At 39.5% G+C, this 21,749-nt stretch overlaps 4 protein-coding genes and 1 pseudogene across 5 annotated transcripts; 1 reads left to right on the top strand and 4 right to left on the bottom strand.

Moving 5' to 3' along the window:
- Positions 1–167: 167 nt before the first annotated feature.
- On the bottom strand, positions 168–3,453 carry LOC145486960 (ectonucleotide pyrophosphatase/phosphodiesterase family member 5-like; annotated as a pseudogene).
- Positions 3,454–3,549: 96 nt separating this feature from the next.
- On the top strand, positions 3,550–8,425 carry LOC145486466 (ectonucleotide pyrophosphatase/phosphodiesterase family member 5-like). Its single transcript, XM_081465140.1, has one exon. It carries the CDS (start codon positions 5,460–5,462, stop codon positions 6,975–6,977), a length of 1,518 nt encoding a protein of 505 aa, XP_081321266.1. The 5' UTR covers positions 3,550–5,459; the 3' UTR covers positions 6,978–8,425.
- Positions 8,426–8,442: 17 nt separating this feature from the next.
- LOC145486959 (potassium channel subfamily K member 9-like) lies at positions 8,443–10,197 on the bottom strand. Its single transcript, XM_081465663.1, has 2 exons — positions 9,912–10,197; positions 8,443–9,023 (listed from the first exon to the last, which is right to left on the bottom strand). Exons 1-2 carry the CDS (start codon positions 10,195–10,197, stop codon positions 8,443–8,445), a joined length of 867 nt encoding a protein of 288 aa, XP_081321789.1.
- LOC145486468 (potassium channel subfamily K member 3-like) lies at positions 8,941–13,970 on the bottom strand. Its single transcript, XM_081465142.1, has 3 exons — positions 13,142–13,970; positions 11,619–12,253; positions 8,941–9,023 (listed from the first exon to the last, which is right to left on the bottom strand). Exons 1-2 carry the CDS (start codon positions 13,428–13,430, stop codon positions 11,643–11,645), a joined length of 900 nt encoding a protein of 299 aa, XP_081321268.1. The 5' UTR covers positions 13,431–13,970; the 3' UTR covers positions 8,941–9,023; positions 11,619–11,642.
- A 315-nt stretch (positions 13,971–14,285) lies between these two features.
- LOC145486469 (MICAL-like protein 2) lies at positions 14,286–21,456 on the bottom strand. Of its 2 annotated transcripts, XM_081465144.1 has the most exons (6): positions 21,193–21,456; positions 20,588–20,909; positions 19,146–19,194; positions 17,867–18,011; positions 17,145–17,183; positions 14,286–16,898 (listed from the first exon to the last, which is right to left on the bottom strand). In XM_081465144.1, exons 2-6 carry the CDS (start codon positions 20,764–20,766, stop codon positions 16,786–16,788), a joined length of 525 nt encoding a protein of 174 aa, XP_081321270.1. In that variant the 5' UTR covers positions 20,767–20,909; positions 21,193–21,456; the 3' UTR covers positions 14,286–16,785. The 2 variants fall into 2 exon arrangements, with proteins under 2 accessions (XP_081321270.1, XP_081321269.1); XM_081465143.1 differs by lacking the exon at positions 21,193–21,456 and having other exon boundaries at positions 20,588–21,069.
- Positions 21,457–21,749: the final 293 nt, after the last annotated feature.

Genomic DNA, 21,749 nt, shown 5'->3' with positions numbered 1-21,749 from the left:
AAATTTGCATTTCTAACTGACAAACTATGATACTATTAATCACTTCTGAAGTGCAGTTATCTTGTTATGCATGTCTTACTAGGCCTGCTGTTTTTGACAGTAAAAAATGTCATTAAACCAGAAAAGATAAAAAAAAAAACTTAGGAATAAATATTACTGTGAGGGATGCATGTGCTATTTCAAAGATAAATCAAAGTGAAAATAACTACAGTCTGTACAATAACCAACGCCCGCGTGACAACTCCAGTTTGGCCAGCGGTGAGAGAGCCATTTGTGGTGTAACCGCTTAGCATGGACACGGCATTTTCCAGGGAGCCATTGTTTGGCTGAGGTGCAATTCCAAGCAAATGACACATCAGTGGATAAAGGTCAAGTATACTGAAGGGCTGCACCTCGAAATTCTTTTTAAATGCGGGACCACGTGCGAAGAAAATTGGGTAACTGTGACTCTCCTCGGGCGGCCACCCGTGCGCCCCGTAAACCCACGTTGCGTTGTTGACCTGTGCTATTATTGCAACAACCAAACATGTCAGAATGTTTATAAATTTGAATAGCCATGCATGTATATACAGAGGAAAAACTGAGTCCCGAAAGCGTAGCTTTGGTTACGATGGAGCTCCAACCTGGAACAATTTGTCCGAGGAACTATTCTAAGGGCAGCTAATTCTTCAGTCCATTTTAAAAGAGGTATTAATGAAAGACGTTCTTTATCGTTTAGGCACTGAATGCAGTATGTAAACCAGTTTGGATCATCAGTGCGATGCTAAAAGAAATTATGGCAAAGTGGATATAGGTAAAAGACTGAAAACCAATCAGGTTTGACTCGGTGAAGAGCCAGCGCAGCTAACCTATTGTGTCGACAGGTTTTGAGGAAAACTAAAACCGCCATATATTCACTAAAATGTAGATTCATTCTTCGTATGAGAGAACAAGATTAAAGATCGATTAAATAAAACCCTGAGGTTTATCTACGAATTAATACACACGGCATCAGTCACTATAGTCAAGTTTAACGCTCCTTGTCTACACTCAAAAAAATTATGAAAGTTTTTGATTATACCACAAACCTCTTTTCAATTCACGCAATATTTTGTCTCTGTTTTCTACAACCAAATCAAAGCAACCGCAGCTGTCGTCAAGGCCAAGAGAGCACGTATTGACCACGTGACCACGCCCTGCTGACCAGCTTTTGGGTCCTCGTCCTTTTTATACATCTTCTTGACAATTGCCATGGAGCCGTTGTTAGGGCGTGGATTTATTCCGAGGAGATCGCACATCATTGGATAAAGATCAAGAATGGAAAACGGCTCAATCTCGTAATCCACTCTAAACGGGGGTCCTTGCGCGAATAAAATCGAGTACAGTTTTCCCTTTTGCGGAGGCCAGCCATGATTACCTCAAACCCATTCTCCTTTGCGGGCGGTGGCATTGGACTTCTCGACGAGCCAGCCAACGTCAGGATCAACGTAAATCGGCGGGATTCGTCGATTGTGCTTCCAGTGGTAATCCTCGGGAATATCTTGCTTTTTGTACACAGCCAGATGATCAGGAGTCTTCGGTTCGGTCAAGTTCTTGTAGATCTCGTCCAACTTTCCTTCGTTTGGCCAGATGTGACCAATGGTTGAACTTTCTGTGAGCGTGTATGTTGACGGGTCGATGTACTGATCCAAGAGGATCACTCTGTCGGAAGACGTATTCACCATGTTGTGATCACTGACAAAGATTACGTTTACTTTGTCATCGAGCGATTCCTTCTCCAGTTGATCGAGAAGATAACCAACAGCATCTCGGTCCACCTCCTCAATGGAGTCCTTGTGCTCTTGAGATAGTGCGCCATCCGAGTGACCCTTCCAGTCCGGTGCATCAATGTACAGCGCCACAAAGCGAGGAGGATCTTCAGACTTGAGCCAGCCGATCACTCTGTCTACGCGCTTGGAGTATGTCTCGGTCTCGTTGAAAAAATCAGGGTAGCAATGTTCATAAGAAGGCCAGCTACTTGCGCAAGTTAGGCAGCTCTTTGGGATCTACAGTACTGCAGTTTAACTTACAAATCGGTTTTCTGTAGAAGCTCGGCATTTCTTTGTAACCGCCAAAACCCGGCCAAAAGTACACTCCCCTGCGTCCTTTGTTTGTTGTTGATCGCTGCAGGGTCAGCCATATTGGCTCCGATTCATTGTAGAATTTCGGGTCGAAGTTGCTGCAGTCATATTCGAAAATGAACAATTCTTTATAGACTGGATCCCAGAACTTATTGGAAACGATTCCATGGCTCTCTGGGTACAACCCAGTGAGTGTGGATTGGTGAGTTGGCCATGTTTTACCGGGAACAACCGTCTCAATGTATTTGGCTTTGACTCCATTCTTGGCTACTCTGTCGAGATTTTGCGTGTTCGCAAACTTGCCACTGATAAGATTCCAAGGCATTCCATCCATGGACACCAGAAGCACGGTTTGAGGTTCTTTATTTCCAGCCGTGGACGAAGGAACGACGAAAAAGCAGAAGAAGGCAAACGGCACGAAACGGTCTATTCTTGTTGTTTGTTACTTTGCAGCGCGCTCTTCGGAGTCACACCCAGATCTGATCAGTTGTTGACTCAGAGATTACAAACATGTTTCTCATTTTGCATGATATTCCTTACAATGCCCCCGAGGCAGGTGGCAATTTAATTTAAATTTTACTAAGCCAAATTAGAATTTCTTTGCCGTTGCGAGTTGCTTGGAAATTAGTACAAGACGGTCAAGATGCGGAAGTAGTCGTCGAATTTCAGTCAAGTGGACCTGACACATGATCAGAATGAAAGTTGACGATGTTGCAACTGTTCAAACAAGTTTTACTCATTAGAGATTTTGCACCATATATGAGACTGGCGAAGAGAACTAATTACATATAAATAATTATATACACCCTGTGGACTTAAGAGGAATCTCTTAATTAATACTTTCACTTTAGCTTTACACTAAAATAGACGGAAATTGTATTCATCACAAACATCTAGTGTTGCTGTGAATAGAATCGCCCATTTTTGAACTGTTTTCGAGCTCTCACATTTTTGAACTGTTTTCGAGCTCTCAACAGCTCTTGATTGCAAATTTTTGTGGAAGCTTTGTTGTCGTTGAGATGTTCAATGTCAATTTCCAAGGAAGCCCAAAATGACATATGGCTGTCACTAATGGAAAATACTCTTGTAGTTATTGGACATTTTAGCAGTTTCGGCTTTAAATTGCTCTCAGAGCAAGGTGGCTGCACCTGCAGGTTCATTGTTTGATATTTAAATGAATATTTTGCTCTTCCAAACTGGAGTAATTTGCATAGCGAGTCAGGCAACCTTCCCTTGACAAACATTGGATGAATTTTACTGAGCTGTTTCCACTAGTAGTAAAGTACGTCTTCAAAGCATATATTTCAACTTGGAAGGGCGGTTTAACAAAGTAATAGGCCATTTTCGTTTTGCCTTTTGCCTCTGTCAAAAAGAGTCTTCGTGCAAAAAAAGAGATTATAATCATGAAAGGTTTTGCACGAAGATTCGTTTTTGAAAAAGCGGCAGAAGGTAACTCGATTGGAAATGGCCTATTATGCGACTGTATTTCCCTTTTGCATTAAATATGATCTCGCCGCAACTTGAATTCAAAGGTTATTTTTTGTTTAGCCTTTCACTTCATTTCAACTGCAGTCCTTGCGGATAACATGGGTCCACTTGGAAAGTGTAAGAGACCTATCAGTGCTCTGATGAACATTATTTTCCGGCTAGTTGGAACGTTTATCCAAAATAATATTCATCTACAATGACTTTTTACATTGTTTTGCTTGTTTTGAGATTATAATCATAAAATCACAATCTCTTGTGAAAAAACCATTCATATGGAAATGTGTTTTCCCTACAGGTTCTATTTCGTGCAAATCAAACTCATTTTTGTTTGAAGGGTTTTGTACGAAAGACTCGTTTTTGAAAAAGCGGCAGAAGGTAACTCGATTGGAAATGGCCTATTATGCGACTGAATTTCGCTTTTGCATTAAATATGAGCTCGCCGCAACTTGAATTCAATGGTTCTTTTTTTGTTTAGCCTTTCACTTCATTTCAACTGCAGTCCTTGCGGATAACATGGGTCCACTTGGAAAGTGTAAGAGACCTATCAGTGCTCTGATGAACATTATTTTCCGGCTAGTTGGAACGTTTATCCAAAATAATATTCATTTACAATGACTTTTTTACATTGTTTTGCTTGCTTGAATATCTGTTGTAAAGAGTGTGTTCATTGTCACGCAATAAAAAATAAAATCAAAACCACTCAGTGGATTAGGTCAAGAAATTGTGATCTTATAGCCGATAAATAAAGAAGACAGTTCACCAAGTTTAAGGTGTGTGCGTTGTCCCAAAGTTGAGATATTTGTCGAAATGTTCCGCTCAAAATTAGAGAGTCTAGTATGGAGCCGCCATGTTGGTGGACCTCCTTAATCCTCCAATATGGCGGCCGGAAAATAGTGTAACCATCTGGAACTTATTTTGGCCATCTAGTCAACTAATTATCTGAACCGAACCAAAAAACAATTACACAAGCACTTTTCCTTATACTTGAACTCCAAAAAGGGCTAAAAATCACGAGATAAGTGATCTTAGCTTTATGTCACGCACCGCCATAACTCCGAAATTCAAAATGCGCTGGTTTCCAAACGAAGGACGCTATTGAGCTGGAAAGTTGTAAACAGATATAAATTTAGTACTTCTTATGCCTGGTGAGGATAAAACCCTTAGTGGCTCTTTAGTTTTGGATTTGAGAATATGATGACGTCACGTGAACACACTCTATTGCCTTTCAAGGTCTTTCAAAACAAGATTTACTAGGTGCATCATTTGAAGAAAAAAAAGAAAGTAACCCATAAATTAAAATGGTCCGAGGAAAAGTCTTCGAAATTGAAACTATGTCTTAATGGAGACCATATTATTTTCTGGAAAAGTATGAGGGTTGAAAGCTTGTTTTAAGGGTGCCTAAATACAATAAAAATTAAAAAGGAAAAATGCTTTTCAGGGAGGCCGTGTCTAAAAATTAGCTTAAAATTATTATATTACTTTAAACTGTGACGACTTAATTCAAATTTGAAATCGCTCAGTGAAAATGCTTGTCTTAGGTCTCTAGGTAAGTTGTTCCACAACTAATGGTAGTACAGAAATATGGCTTTCCCTTTCAGAAGCCACGTAATAAAAGCTGAGGCCGCGATTCGTTTAATCAATAGTTGGTTTTCACATGACGTCACTAAAATTCAAATTACAAAACTATTGATCTTCCTGAGATTTTACTTTAATGATGTATAAGAGCAGCTGAAATATAGCAATATAGGATAATTGCTGTCAGTTTCAGTGCTGTCAAAGTCCGGCTTTCCTTTCCGTGATATCCTTTTGACCTTACTGGATCCGTGCATTATCAAATGTCATCTTGAGGGATGTTTTTTGACAGGTTTGATAATGAATGCACTAAGCAAAGAGATTACATATCGTTTTTCGTTTGCTTTCAATCGTAAAATGAGCGCATTAACCCGAGGAAACTGCATGAAAATGGTCCAGGTTTTGCTTGCTGCAGTGTATCTTTTCATCACCTTTCCCGCTGTAATTCATGCTAAAGAACCTCAAACCGTGATTCTGGTGTCCATGGATGGAATGCCTTGGAATCTTATCAGCGGCAAGTTTGCGAACACACCAAACCTCGACAGAGTGGCGAAGAATGGAGTCAAAGCCAAATACATCAAGACGGTTGTTCCCGGTAAAACATGGCCAACTCACCAATCCATACTCACTGGGTTGTACCCAGAGAGCCATGGAATCGTTTCCAATGTGTTTTGGGATCCGGTTTATAAGGAAATGTTTATCTTGGAATTCGACTGCAGCAACTTTGACCCGAAATTCTACAATGAATCGGAGCCAATATGGCTGACCCTACAGCGATCAACAACAAACAAAGGACGCAGTGGAGTGTACTTTTGGCCGGGCTTTGGCGGTTACAAAGAAATGCCGAAGTTCTACGAAAAACCAATTTGCAAGTTAAACTGCAGTACTGTAGATCCCAAAGAGCTGCCTAACTTGCGCAACAAGACTCGAAGTACGTGGCCACCTTATGAACATTGCTACCCTGACTTTTTCAATAAGAAGACCGAGACATACCCCATGCGAGTAGACAGAGTGATCGGCTGGCTCAAGTCTGACGATCCTCCTCGCTTTGTGGCGCTGTACATTGATGCACCGGACTGGAAGGGTCACTCGGATGGCGCACTATCTCAAGAGTACAAGGACTCCATTGAGGAGGTGGACCGAGATGCTGTTGGTTATCTTCTCGATCAACTGGAGAAGGAATCGTTCACTGATAAAGTCAACGTAATCTTTGTCAGTGATCACAACATGGTGAACACATCTTCAGAGCGAGTGATCCTCTTGGATCAGTACATCGACCCGTCAACATACACGCTCACCGAGAGTGGATCACTCGGTCACATCTGGCCAAACGAAGGAAAGTTGGACGAGATCTACAAGAACTTGACCGAGCCGAAGACTCCTGATCATCTGGCTGTGTACAAAAAGCAAGATATTCCCGAGGATTACCACTGGAAACACAATCGACGAATCCCGCCCATCTTCGTCGATCCCGACGTTGGCTGGATCGTGAAGAAGTCCAGTGCCTCTGTCCGACCCGGACACTGGGTAAGAGGATCTCACGGTTGGCCTCCGCAGAAGGCAAAACTGTACTCGATCTTGTTTGCGCAAGGACCTGCGTTTAAAGTGGATTACGAGATTGAGCCGTTCTCCATTCTTGATCTTTACCCAATGATGTGCGATCTCCTGGGAATAGAGCCACGCCCTAACAACGGCTCCATGGCAATTGTCAAGAAGATGTATAAAGAGGACGAGAACCCTACAGCTGGTCAGCGGAGCGTGGTCACGTGGTCTCTTGGAGCCTTGCTGCTCTTGGCTGTTTTTTCCGTTTTCCTTTGATCATTTTAGGTGAAAATAAACTGTTACAGCTATATCACATCGTTAGCATGAACTTTATTGTTGAAATAGTCCGGCAGTGCTGCAGTTCCTTTTGGGGATATTTTTTATCAACATCTTAAAACCGTTCTTGTCCTAAACTAGAGATATTAATCGTTAACATGTTTTAGATGAAAAACTAAGAACATGTCCTCTAGTTGACCAGGTAAATGGTCAAAGACTCCAGTTCAAATCTTATCATTCTTCGTGTAACGCCAAACAGCTGGCATGTTAGTGGTCTCTCGTTATTTCATGTGCATGGGCGAAAACAGCTCAATAGATTTGGAACCACTTAATTAGTGATCGACCTAAATGATATCACATACGTACTTGGAACTGTACTTCACTGCTGTCACAAATATTGCCTCAAAAGAAGACAAAGCTGCCGGTTTAAGTTGTTTTGGGTAATATTTGAAAATGTCAAAACTAATTTCTATTTATAGTCGACACCAGGAAATGTAAGTGGAAAAGGTTTAAGCCTGGTTTTCACTAGCGCCGCAAGCACAAGCGTAAGCGCAAGTGCAAACACAATAATTCTTATTTCACCGTGAAAACGGCCTTGACGCTGGCATAAGCACAAGCACAAGCTCAGGCGCAAGGGTCAAAATGTTTCCTTTTTCTTGTGCTTGCGCTTATGCTTGCGTTTGCCGTGCGCTGCAACAAGTGAAAACGAAACACGCTCAGGAAAAATTCAAGCATAAGGATATTTACCACACGTGGTTAAGTTTGGCCCATGAAAACACTGGATGCAGATTACCTCGGGCCTAAACAGTTTGGAAGGTTCGGATGATTTTGCTTGTGCTTGAGTTTGCATCGAATTTCGTTTTCACTTGGGTCATCCCTATTGCTTACGTTTGTGTTTGCGCTTGTGCTTGCGTCACTAGGCAAAACCAGGCTTTAGAGCTCGACCTATCACTTACTGTTGATAACAGCTTCGATATCTTAAGTACAAGATGCACTAATCTGTTATTTGTGTTCTTGTATCCAACACTGATTGCCTTGCTAAAATGATTTCAAAACTTGCCAAGGGGTTCAAATTTGCTGAACACTTTGAAAGGGAAGTGAGACGAAAGTGACATCCCATACTAAGAGGAACTGTTCGTACTCGCTGTGTATGTTCTTAAGTGATGAATCTCTATCTCCTGAGGACACGTCTATACTTACAACTTTCCCCCTCCGGATTCCACACGCTTAGATTCCACACTCGTCCGTCGGTCGTGCGCAAATCTTCCGGCTCCCATGGGTTGAAAAGTAGTTTTTGTTGTAACATGAGACGTAGTCAAAAAAGCTTTGAATGTAACGGCGATCTGCCATCAAGGACAACCGTATCTTTGTTTATATAGCCCTTGATCTGGTATGGTAGAGTTTCTTGTTTTGGCAAAATCCCACGCTCCATATTTTCAGTTTTCCTATCTCGTGACTTGATCATTTACAAGGCCAGTTCATTAACGTTCGGTGTCTCTTGCTGAAAATTATCCGCGCTTATTCTCGAATTAGAGGCTCTTTCCGCTGAAAGGCACTTCGGAATACTAAAACAATTATGATTCAGAAGGCTGATCTTTTCCACGTAAGCTACAATCGAATTGATTAAACTCGACATGAAAGACAATCCGGGCAATACAATTATCAAAAAAACGTATTTATGCTCTTCAAATGGTATGATATCGCCAAAACCTACTGTGGAATAGGTTACGAAAGTGGAATACACATTGCTAATGAAACTCTGTTCTGGCGTTAAACTCGCGCTGGTTGCAGACGCAATAATCCATGTTAGAATTAAAGAAACGGAGTTGATTGTAAGGTTTCCCTTCTCCAAGAAGTCGCAGCTACTTTCATTGCACTGTATGGTGTGGAGTTTTATGTGCAATGGTCGGTTAATTGTTCGCAACGCAATGTTAACCAGTTCACCGATCGATTTCAGCGCCAAAACTGTGAGGGGAATTCCTCCGACCGCATAAGCTATAGTGAAAATTTGACCAGATGGCGTTTGCGGGGTAATATTACCATATCCTGCAAAAAAAAAGGAGTTCACAGTAAAATAAAATATTACAGAAATAACATTGGGAAAAAGATGAAAACTTGTAATACTGACTCGGCCAGAATAAGGAAGCTAAATTCCATCCACAAATACAATACCTTGTCCCTTTATTGTGCTTTTATGCTCGGACGTTCGCATTTAGAGGTCGTGAAAAATTCGAAAATATTTTTATTTTGAAGTTCTTGGCCAGTTCTATACGCTTTAATTTGATCTGAGCGTTTAGGTATCTACAAATTAAATTGCTTGAACAGCTAGCTACATCGCTTGGACACGTGACACCTCTAAAGGCATATTTGATGTTGGCACTGATCAATATATTCTCTTTCGCGGTGTATTGATCATTTCATATCAATTGAATACTCTCGGAAGGGATATAAATAGCAGATCTGTAAATGGAGCAAACATTTTAAGCTGAGAAGTCATTCGCCACCCCTATACTATATATTAAATATGAAATAAAGTGAAATAATGTTGAAAAACCATCAACGCGTAAAATGTTAGGGGCCGGGCTTTAGACTCGCGGTCCGGGCTTTGCATTCGTGAAACAAAATGCATGGCAAGTGACAGTTTGCTCTGCGGACAAGTAGCGCCATAATCGTCTTCCAGCTTACATCTGGACTTTCGTTAAAAACACCGTATATCACTTAAACGAGCAAGTTGTCAGTTTTAGCATGAAAAATGGCCCGGTATTTCAGTGACTCTGTCTTTTTAAACCGGTTAGATTTAGTGAATGAACAAGTTTGGAACAAACTAGCAATCAATTACACGCGAGCGATTATTATTTTTACATCGTTTTCATCGAAGTCGAGTACAGTAGAAATTTTAATCATCACATGCAAAATAAAAAATAATGAGTTTACCTATTGTAGTGACAAGCTGCAGTACAAAATAAACCGAGTTGAGGAAATTCCATGTTGGGTTTGCCCCGTTCTTTCTCATTTCGTCGTAATCTTGCAACAGTTCGGTGATAATTTCCCTAGATAAATTATATTTCTGTATCCATTTACTCCGTAAATCCTCAAATGTGTTCGTAGTAGCATCTTTATCATTGTCTTTTTCAATCTCCATAAAAATAGCTCCTCCGATTAAAATATAAACCACAAAACCGATTAGACGAATCAAAAGTGTTTTGGAAGCGCTTGCCATATTTGCTGCACGTTTTGTGGCTTAGTCAGAACGACAGACTTCGATTCCAATCAGATGTCCAACATTTCGTTGTAAAATTTTCTTATTAATTCGCTGTGTCATGCCTGGACTCTTTGATCTAGACATGATGCCAGCTGTTTTAGAAAAAACCACCAATTAAGCTGTCAAAAATGATTATGATTGAGACATGCCACTCAACTTTATAGTCGAATAGGACTGTTTTACTAGCAGCTTGAAGGTTTGTAAATCCTCGAGACTTTATTGGCTAAATAAAGGACAGGGAACGGGTGCCGGTATGTACTCTTCATGAAACTCACGCAAGTCGTAAACGGTTAATTTCCGTCACTAAGTTAAAGCTATTTTTAATTTACTCGTCTCGGCTCCTGGTCATGACAATGGCAGCGGAATGCTTCAAATACTAGATAGATTCCCTGCAAAGTCAATTGTTTCCTCTTGAAGCAGGTGGATTAGTAAATTGCTTTTTTCTAAACCTCGAGAAGGCTAAAAATATTAAAATGTTTTCAAAACACCGCACACTTTCGTCTGACCTACCAACTCCATGGTGATGATCTTAACAAGTGGAAATGTTTACACCCGCTTTCAGTGTTACGTGCATAGCGACATCTCTCGACATGCCATCTTTCGACGTGCTATGTAACCTGGCCTATGTCAAATTGTAAGCACAACTGACTTCTTTACGGACCCCTCTTTACGGTCAAACTCAACTTTTAGTCATGAAAGATGGATTTATTTGACATCAAACTAGGCTAGGAGTATCAAGAAAACATTCTGTGAGGGATAAATCGACTGTTTTGAATGTTTACATCTTTCGAACATTAACTGAACGGTAGCGGCCCAATTCCACCGGAAGTCACTATTGAGAGCCGATCGACTACACTAAAATCGTTTGAATTATCCCGTAAATCGGAATTCCACAATCTTCTTCATTCATTTGAGGTCAGTAATTATCATATACTTGTCATTTCTTCCGCTAATAACCGGGAAAATTGCCAGTTTCACAGGTAAACGGTCTTTCAGCCGTTTACATAGCATGTCGAAAGATGGAATGTCGAGAGATGGTCGAAAGATGTCGCCTATGCACGTAACACTGAAAGTGGGTGTAATTAATGGAGAAGGGAGTTTTTCAATTGAAACGAAACTTAAGAGAGGAATGCAAGAAGACTAAACTAAAATCCCCCCTTTAAAAAAAATTACTTCGTGCATGTCACTGGAGACCAACTGCCAACGTTAGAAATTCTTCCAGGACTTGGAAACATGTGGCACTTAAATAGTCCGGTAAACCGGGGCAGTACTTCTCAATGCTGGGAAGTGTGGGAATTATGCCCCCTCCCCCCCCCGCCCCTCCCCCCCCCCCCACCGACGCCATAGTTCATGCTCCCGGTTTGGAAACTTCTGCCTACCTGCTTTAGAGCCTTTAATGATAATTAACTTGACGTTCTGACGCTAGAAGCCCTGTCTTGGTCGCTTGGAGTTTTATTATCGTCCTCTGTGGGTTCTTCAACCCCATCTGCCTGTATTCTCATCTCCCTTTTCACGGGAAAGCATTTCGAGAAGTTAAAACAACGTTTACAGGCCACGTTGCTTTTTTCGATCCAAGCAACTACCGAATCAATTAAACTCGACATAAAACAGAGTCCCGGGAGAACAATTACCATAAAAATGTATTTACGGTCTTCAAACGGAATGATGTCGCCAAACCCGACAGTGGAATACGTCACAAAGATGGAATAAATAGCAGGAACCAGGCTTCGCTCGGGCTCCAAATGTGCGCTGATAGCAGTCACAATAGTCCATGTTAAAATGCAACACACAGCGTTAATGCAAACGTTTCCACTTTCCAGAAAATTGCAGAGACGTTCATCGCAGTGTATGGTGTGAACTAGTTTGTGCAATGGTCGGTTGATATCTTTTAGGACAATGTTTACCAGTTGTCCAACCGATTTCAGGGCGAGAACCGTGAGTGGAATTCCTGCCAGCGCATAAGCTATAGTTAAAAGTTGACCACTGGATGTTTTAGGGGTAATATTGCCATATCCTGCAGGCAAAAAATAATTTAAAAAGTTTCAATGCGTAGCATTGATCAGCCCTGTTGTCAAAATTTTGACTTTCCTCCTCGTTTCCAAGCAATTTTTTGATTGTTAGTATTGAGATTTTAATAGCACATCAAGACTATTTTTCTCTATTCCCATCCACCACCTGTCTTCTGAAATAGAGGGCCTGGATGGGAGTGCTGGAAACTCAGTTAATTTCTCAGCTTTTCGTTAAAATTTCAGTCCATCGCTTAGCTATCTAATCCGCCGACCGGGGGTGGGGGTACTCCCAGAAAAATTGGTTGGGGTGTGCGGCCTACTTCCCAAAACCCTTACCCTATTTAAGGCTAAAATCTGCGATTTTCCCTTCCCTATTTATGACCCGTCTTATAATTAGTTCCCTAGTTCAGACCAATGCTTAAGGCATTGTGAAGGGCTTATCGATAATGATGAAAACAGAGTGCAAAAAACATACCTTATTGCTGATTTGCTGACCAAAACAGCTAAAACCCCATACCCTTTAGGGCCGCACATACCTTATAGCCCATATAAGGAAGTATTCCCCCCCGGACTCAGCTGTCAGTACAAGTTTGACCAATTCTGAGCCATCAGCTTAGCCCTATACTCCAAGAACTACAATCATATCAGCATTGAAATTCAATACACCCTGTTTTTTTCAGCTCGGATGTGTTCAGTAGTAAAACTCTGTTCTTTCTCTTTACTTTGCTGTCCTGGATATTACTTGTACTCAGAAGCTATCAAGACCTTTAAGATCGCTTTAGACCACTATTAGTGTTTAGGAACTATGCTGGTAAAAATAGATACTCACCACGAAGAACTATAAGTATTTCAGTAATATAAAAGAGAGTTAAAAAACAACCAACATATTTTACCTATGGTAGTGACGAGCTGCAATACAAAATAAACGGAGTTGAAGAAACTCCATTCTGGTTTTGCTTCGTTTTCTCTGATCTTGTCGTAATCTTGTAGCATTTTGCTGATGTTTTCCCTGGATAAATTATATTTTTTAATCCACTGACGCTCTAACTCTTCAAGTCTATGCGTAGCAGCGTCTGTTTCACTTCCCTTCTCAATCTGCATGAAAATAGCTCCTCCGATCAAAACATAAACCAAAAAGCCTGCCATTCGGAATAAACATGTTTTTCGGTCAACCTTCGCCATGTCTAGACCACTGTTATCAGCTTAAAACGTAACGAGAGACTTCGAATCGAAAAAGTTCTTTTTCGGATTAATTCGTCCGAAAAAGACGCTAAAAAAGCCAGTTGTATGCTGATAACTGTCTATCGACTTCAGGTCTTGCGATAACTCGGTATTTGCTAGTTGACTTTGTAGTGGCGACTGGTCTGTTGATATTGATTGCTTGTATGGTTCGCGGAAGATTTCTTAGTTTCTTGAGATTTCATTGGCCAGCGTCGTTCGACGTTATGCAGGTGTCTGTATTGTGCTAAATATGAAAGGCTTTAGGAAAACTCACCAAACTGGGATATTGCTGACTAATAGAGGACGCTTTCTAAATCTAAAATTTCTTCAACCGCGGGAAACAGCTGAATAAACTTTAATGATCAGAACTTCATAGCAACTGGCTGGTTAATACTGCATGTCACATACGTTATGAATAAAACAACACGAAAAATAAGCTTAAATTATCCCGTGGATTAATTGAAGTTTGGTCAAAAGAAAAAAACACGTCAATAAGGTGACATGGTCTCTATCCCTTTATGGATTCGGTTTGCTTGACAATTCGTATACAAGAGACTAATTTCAACTCGGTCAACAGACTGATTAGGTATTACAAATCATCACTAACTGCAAGCGTATGACAGAATTTCAACAAATGATCAAAATCAGTTATTGGCAGGTGAGACGATAAGATATTCTGAATGTATTTTCTAGAGAGACTAAAAAAGACCTAGAATTCTTATGTTTATAGAGAACAGTTTCTGCCCTTTATTCGCTAATGACATTGAAATTCAATGTAGAATTGATTAATAATTCGGAGATCGTGTCTGTGTTTTTTTTTGTCCGTTGTTTTGTGATAACAATTTCGTAGTTGCCAGTAGAGTATTTCTCATGTTTTATTTATGAAAGTAGCTTTTCCATTTCATATAAATGCGTGTCCTGTTGCCCTCGTTTCACGCATGGTAATTGTGCAACGTTTTCACGCAAAACTCGATCAAAACAAAAACTCGATCCACACTACGCTGGAAAAAATTTTGAAAAGGGCGTTTTCACTCTGAAAACGCATCAAATGTTTTCCCTCCACACTACGCCGGAGAAATTTGAAAACGCAACAATCACTGGTCGTTTTGGATCTGTGTTTGGGGAAAACTAGGGCGGGGAAATCACGTGATTATAGTGATGTCAAGTGAACGGGCACCTTCAGACTTTGGGGGGAGGTGACCTTCTTTCCCGAAAAAAATTTTGCAGTACCCGAATGCGTGAGTGTTGAAATCGGTAGGCAAACGCACTCAAACTGTATGAAAAACAAAATCGCTCACAATAGACTATTTCTCGGTATTGGAATGGAACTAGCTTACAGTGAAGGCCCATGCAAGGGAATATCATAAGAAAAGATATTAATGTGATTTGCATTTGAAAAGACTCCCCCCCCCCCGCCATGAACCTCAGTTGCAAGCTATAAGCCTCGTCAAACAAATTGTTGAAACACTTCAGTTTCCTTGCATTTTGCCCCTCTTCACCTCAGAGAAATGTCTACAAAACACCTTGAATAGACACATGAATGCATTTTGCCATTTTCCAGCATTGGAAGTGAGAACGGGGGCATAGGCGTTCGGGCACCTTCGGACTTGGGGGGGGGGGGGGGGTTGGTCGTGACCTTCTTGCCCGAAAACTTTACGCAATGCCCGAATGCGGAAATGTTGAAATCGGGATGGAAACGCACTCAAATTGCAGGAAAAACAAAAACGTTCACAATTCCCACATCCAATGAAACTGCTATAATTCTCAAAATAGTTATATTGAAAGATTGCATACTCAATCTATCAAGAGTCTCAATCCGAGTAAAATCTAAAACCTATTAAAAGAAAAAGTTCTCAAAAAATTTAAAGTAACTAAGTAGAAACTTTATTTAAGAGTTTTGGAAATTACGCCAACAGCATTATTTTGTAATGTTTTCTCGAATAATTTAGCGTTTTACCCAAAAACTCACATAATTTCCGTAGCTGGGGGGTCTGCAGCCCGCCTCGCCCTCCCAGCTCATAGGCCCATGAACGGAGGTTTAATTTTGACACTTTTTTACTAGTTGCTATGATCGAAATTCAAAACATTTTGCATGTGTTTCATCTAAATGTGACGAGGCTTGAAGTTCCAGCCCAATACCGGGAAAACGAATGAGGCTGAATTGAAAACCAGGGCACATGTAACCGAACTAAAGTGAAAACCAGACGTATTGGAAAACTTACTTTTAATGCATAGCACTCATAATAATTTCTGCTGTCATAAAAACAGCTTGAGTAAAGTTATGTTACAAGCTCGGCAACGGTATTAAACCTCAGTGACTTTAAAATCTAAGACTCGTGCCTTTAGAAAGAGCTGTAACGATGATTCGTCATTTGAATTAAACTCCCTTGATATCAAGTCCGGCGTTACACCCCAGGGTTTCCCTGGGACGCTTTCCATTCAACCAAAACTTCCGGAACTTTCGAAACGGGGCAAATGGTACGGAAATTTTGTTGGAAGGTTTTCGGAAAATTTGAAAATTATTAACTTCCGAAAAGAAAACAATTTAACCGAAAATTCCCAGATGAAAATCAAATGGAACAGAAATGTCCGGTAACAAATTTTCGAATTGGTTTAGCTCCCGAGGTTGCCCAACGCTGTCCCATTTGCCACTGGAAATTTCCAAAGATGCAAACCGGAATTTTTGGTCGAATGGAAAGAGAACGAAAGATAAGCCATGCAAGACACGTTCGGATATCATTTCGTTTTTTTTAAACAAAAATTTATATGACACAAAAGTAAAAAGCGGACAGTTAGAATATTCCTAAAAAATTCAGGCCGAATCATGTGATCATCTGAAATCGTGATAATGTGCTTTTTTAGAATCATGTTACATGAAGTGCTATCAAGACTATCAAGAATATCATGTCGTTCGTTGTATTGCACGTTTGTATTATTTCATTTGACTGCAATTGCTTTGCATTTCAAAAATATATTCTTAAGAATGCAGTCTATAGTCTGGGAATTGAAGTCGCTTGAAATCTATCCTTAAATTCAGCAGCTAATTAAGAAAGGACAACTGCCCCCTCCCCCCTACCCTGGGGCTGCTATGCAAACTGCGTTTCGAATGCAACGATTTGTTTCATGTTTATTATGATTACACTTCATTCTCTCTAGACTTACGAAAATAACTCTACGCGGAGCATATGGTATGAGACTTTTGGTGTAACATTTAGTAGAAACAGTTTGAAAAAACGTATATTTCGATTCAGACCAGAACTTAAATTGAAATATCGTCTTCTAGTGTTTATAAAATAACTCCTCTGTTTGTCCACTTTTAGGCAGTTATTTCGGAATCGCTTTCCTCGATTATCTCACGTTGTCTTAATTTAAAACGCCGTTTGTACGCCTCGTCAGCCAGAATATCAAACAAGTGTCGTCTGGGTTTTCCTGTAAAGGACAAAAAAAACAACAACAACAAAAAAAACAGAGTTATGTAAGTTAGCAGCGACTGCTTTTCTTACAATGACAAGCAACACAATTCTATCAAACAAAATATTTGGGAAATTTTCCGACGGAATCGACTGGAATAGAAATCAGTTTTTGAATAGTTCGTTACGAAAATCTTGGTGAGCCTCTTGCGTTAAATCGACATTTACCAACATTCAGAAAAAAAAAATCAAGCTGAAAATTTACCTGCTTTGTTGGTATTGTTGTTTGTTTCCGTTGCGTCTTCTATGGATTAAAAGAATAAACAGTGTGAAATAAAAAATTCATTATTTTGCTTTTATACATCTGTTTTAATGAAAGGTTGTCCTACAACAGCGATTAAGCGAACGCGGCAATGTCAAAAGGAATTATGGGTGACGGTGGTTTCCTGTTGCTTGATTGAAGCTCAAGGTGTTTCAGTAGCGTAATAGAAGGAAACAGCACAAGCACGTGTATTTATGCTTCCCCTTTCTTATTGCTGAAACACCGTGAACTTCGACTAAGCGTTCAACCAGGCAAAGATAATACCCATAATACCAATCGGCAATGGCACGTACGCTTTTACGTTTTTGTGGATCAACCTTTGTCCAAACAGCTGTTTATCCACTCATTTCTTTGAGTTTGTTTTCAGCAACCTCGACCAGCATCATAACAAAAAAAAGAGCAACCAGGAGTCTCGTCTCTGCTACTCTCGTTCTTTTTGCGAGAATAGGGTTCGTCATCGACTAATGGTGAATCGTAGTACTGGTCTAAAAATAGATATTTAGCTAGAGGCTACAACACATTAAATTAGTTGACACTACCTGGTGCCATAACTGTTTCTTTCAAAACACGACATCTGAGCTAAGGAAGAAGAAAAAGGGCTGTGCAATATCTATTCAGTAGGCAAGAAATGCCTCTACATCTCCAAGGTTGGTGTTTCTTTTTACCTGAAGTGTTGATGTCGCTAAGGTGACAGTACAACGAGGAAACGTAAGTCAAGATGCTCTGTTCATCCGGGACATCCATAAATACCAGATCACTCGCGTCCAGTAAGGCCGGGATACCAAGCTGCTCCTCCGCAACCTTGAAGGCCTGGTAACGAAACAAAATTAACATTCTGGAGTGAAAACTAAAGTTTTCATATAGAGTTTTTCTTTACAGTTCAGGTTGTTTTCATGGCGAGTATATGTGGAAGGGATCCAATCTACAGTTTTACAGAGGAGAAGGCGTGTCATCTTGTAAACGACTATAATTGTTGCCTTTCCTAGCCCAGGATGGTTTGGTTATGTCTCACCGAGATATTAGGCAAATTAAGAGCACAATTTCTTCTCAGCTAGTTGATAAGCCTTACAATATTCTAAGGGTTTTTTTGTGTTGCAGTCATCGGATGGCGGTGCTAACAATGCCAGGTGCCGTCTCACATCACAATAGACTGTTGTCATATGGCGTCACGCCAGCCATGTTGGTGTTCCAAAACAATGAAACGGGGGCCATGTTGATTAAACCTTCCTGTGGGAGTTGAACTCTTTTCTTATCTAAACACTTTCTTTTCGTCCAATAAAATTTGCGTGGCTGCTGGCCACTTGAGTGAAAACGCTCTATAGGAACTGATAGCCTGCAAAAATAATTCCATTTTATTCGGCTACAGTTGTTATCCTGGTTTCAGCTTGGCGAAGCGTTAAATAAAATATTTTTAAAGCAAAACATGAACACTAGTGCTAGCAGCTGTATGGCCTGTCATGTTTAATTACAGAGACCCGAGTCAAAGCAAATTAAATTGTAGAAAAGTATTCCTTCGCATAGTTCTAATTGCGATAAAAATTAATAATAAAATAAAGAATTACTGTTATTGCCATCAGTTCATTTACATGACTACGTGACATCAAAAGTTGAAAGTGTCATGATACGGTGTGATCATTCAGTGTTTCTTATTTGGTCTCATACATTGCCGTTCTAATTAAAGTAATATGAATACCACTTTAATATTCACAACTACATATTATCTGCAAGTCGTAAAATACTGATCACTTAAAAGATTACCAAGTTACCAACATGGTCCCAAAAGTGACAGCTATCAATCAACTATAGTTTTAACGCAAAAACACAATTCACACGTTTTGTAATAACACATGGTTTGAGATTGTGTTCGAGGCAGTTGTCTTTTTAAGTGTTCGTATGCAAAGATGTAGATAAGAAGTTTTATCTTAAATACTTTGTTAATCTTACCAGGTTGTTGTTTTCTATCATATTATCCTTGGAGAGATTCTCAAAGTCGCTGAAAAAAAAAAAAAAAAAATAATAATAATAATAATAGGCAAGTTGATTCATGTCCAGTTCATGTAAAAACTGAAATTCCAATTCTAAAACCATTTAGCCAAACAGAAAAATGTTAACATTTTTTTCTGTTTTCACACCCAAGTATCCAAATGAAAAACGTGACAATATATATAGAGAGATTTCAGTGTTAAACCTTAGAATTTTCAGCAGTTATCAAAACGCAACTTCTCTTTACGACAGCTATACATTGTCATGCAGACAGGTAAAGAGAAATTATAAAATCATCAACTAACACAAATGTTTCAGAAGTAGCATTGAAGGAAATTACGTCAATCAGTAGGGAGGTAAGGTGAGGAGTGCTTGTTCAAATCAGTGGACAGTTGGTTCAACCGCATCATGAAGTAACACTAGATAGACCAAAGAAACCGCAGAACTAGACTGTAAAGCGTAGCTGATGAACTTGAAGCGTTGAAAAGTGACATCATTGTTTCACTTTCCAACTCGTTTCAGATCGAATCATACGTTGTTCTGAAACACCAAAATTCATTTCTTTCCAAATTGGAGAACTGTAATAACGACTAAAGCTTACCGGCTGCCGCAATGAACGGCAGGCATTGAATTATTATTTAAAGCACACGGTCTTTGAATTTTATCACGCTTCATGTGGAATTATGTGATGTTCTAAAATATCAAGTTTATGTTTGAATTTGCTTCAGTATTCACTGAGGAGGTGTATTTTGAATAGAGCCCACCATTTTCCAGAACTTATCATTTTGTCATTATTATTATCATTGTAACAAATTCCGACATTCTTGGTTCATAAAAGTGTATGCTAATAAAACAGAGTTATCATTTGTCTTCTTTGAATTACGTCTGAAGTACTTTGGAAGCGTTCGTATATTTCAGCATATGATTATCTTTGAAATTATCTACCAGCTGCTGCAGACATAAACAGCACACAACTGAATTTTTTTCCGGCAAAATATGTTATCGTCTCGCAACATTAGGAATTTGAAACACTTCACTTTCACGGAAAGGACAATAAATAAATAAAACTCGTCGAATCTTTTCCTTCTTGTAACATCCGGGCTGTTTTATCGAGGTAGAAAAACTCATAATTGAGAACTGGCAAGTAAATTAAATTCTTCACCTTCAAATACTAGATGAAACGTAAGTCTACTGGGTCCAATAACAAGTTGAACGTCTTGAGAATTTTATTTCTTGTAAATTTGTGTGTCATCACTCAAACAAACTGTCTCACGTCTAAAGCAACAAAATTGATGACATTTCCAAATTCATACTTTTCATATTCAAATCAAATGCGGTTTTACTGTAATTACAAACTGAACGAAATAGTAAGGATAAACTAAGAAAAAAATTTGTCTACTTACATGAAGTCCGGCTTGAAACGGTGTATTATTGCGCAGAATGCTAGTCCATCCCTCCATGAGGTCGTCATGTTACACACACGAACGTTCTTGTATCCAACAGTTTGCCGCTTACTCCATTCAAGTAAAGCTTCTTTACCTCTTAACGTGCAAGATCCACTGTTTTTCCGTTTTGGGTCCATTTCTGTTAAGCTTCGCGCGGATCATTAAAAAATCTTTCCCGTTCGAACGGTTTTTGGAATGAAGTTTTACTAGTATAAGTCGCCTGGCGGCAAGTTTGGCTTTTCCAGCGCCAAAACCGACTTTCTTTTCTTTCGCGTCTGATCTAGCGATTGCAAATGAAGTTGTCAAAATGAAAGTCTCCAATAAATGACTTCCGAAATCCTCGTGACCAGAAATGAAATATAAACATTTATGCAAACCAAGCGCTGATGCTATGAAAAGCGAAAACAGACAAAAAGAAAAATATTGCATTGAGATAAAACAATCTGTGAGATATTCAGTACAAACTGTTCGTAAATAAGTTCGCAATCAGCGTAATAAACATCAGCGTTTGGTTTTTTTGATTAAACGAGAAAAACTGAAACCATAAACGCTTAAGGGCTTACCTCGAAATTATTAGCTAAACTTGCTTTTAGGCTGTGGTTATTAGTCTTTCATTGCCGCCTATTTTCCAAGCCTCTAGTTTCAAATGTTTTGCTTTTTAATTGAAAAGGTTGACAATATTTTTATGTGCTCTCAAGGACAAAAACATCTGCAATGAGTCTATCAAGCGATTAAACAAAGAAAACTAGTGACAAGAAAAAAATCGCAGCTTTGATGAATAATTTTCTTCATAAAGATGCCGACGTTGACAGATAGGCTTAAAAAGTGGCAAAGTCTTCATCTGTTTTAATTATGACAACAATGAAAGGAGATTCTGTCAAACGCAATCACTTTACACATGTAAAAACAAGTTTCTGTTGACACTTTACGACCAAGATTCAGACTTAGATAAAGTTTCGGTGTCAGAGAAAATTCAAACTGGTGCATGGAATTAAATTTCTTCATTATAAAAGATCCGGTCACTTTTATTGCTGACAATTATACTAAAACCTGCTGTTGTTCTCTGTCAATTAAAATGTTGCCGAACATACATATTTTCGCAGTAACCGCGATATAGACT

Source organism: Orbicella franksi, chromosome 5 (assembly GCF_964199315.1).
Source record: "Orbicella franksi chromosome 5, jaOrbFran1.1, whole genome shotgun sequence".
NCBI lineage: Eukaryota > Metazoa > Cnidaria > Anthozoa > Scleractinia > Merulinidae > Orbicella > Orbicella franksi.
Note: the sequence above shows the minus strand (reverse complement) of the source record. Positions and strands in the feature narration are given on the sequence as shown.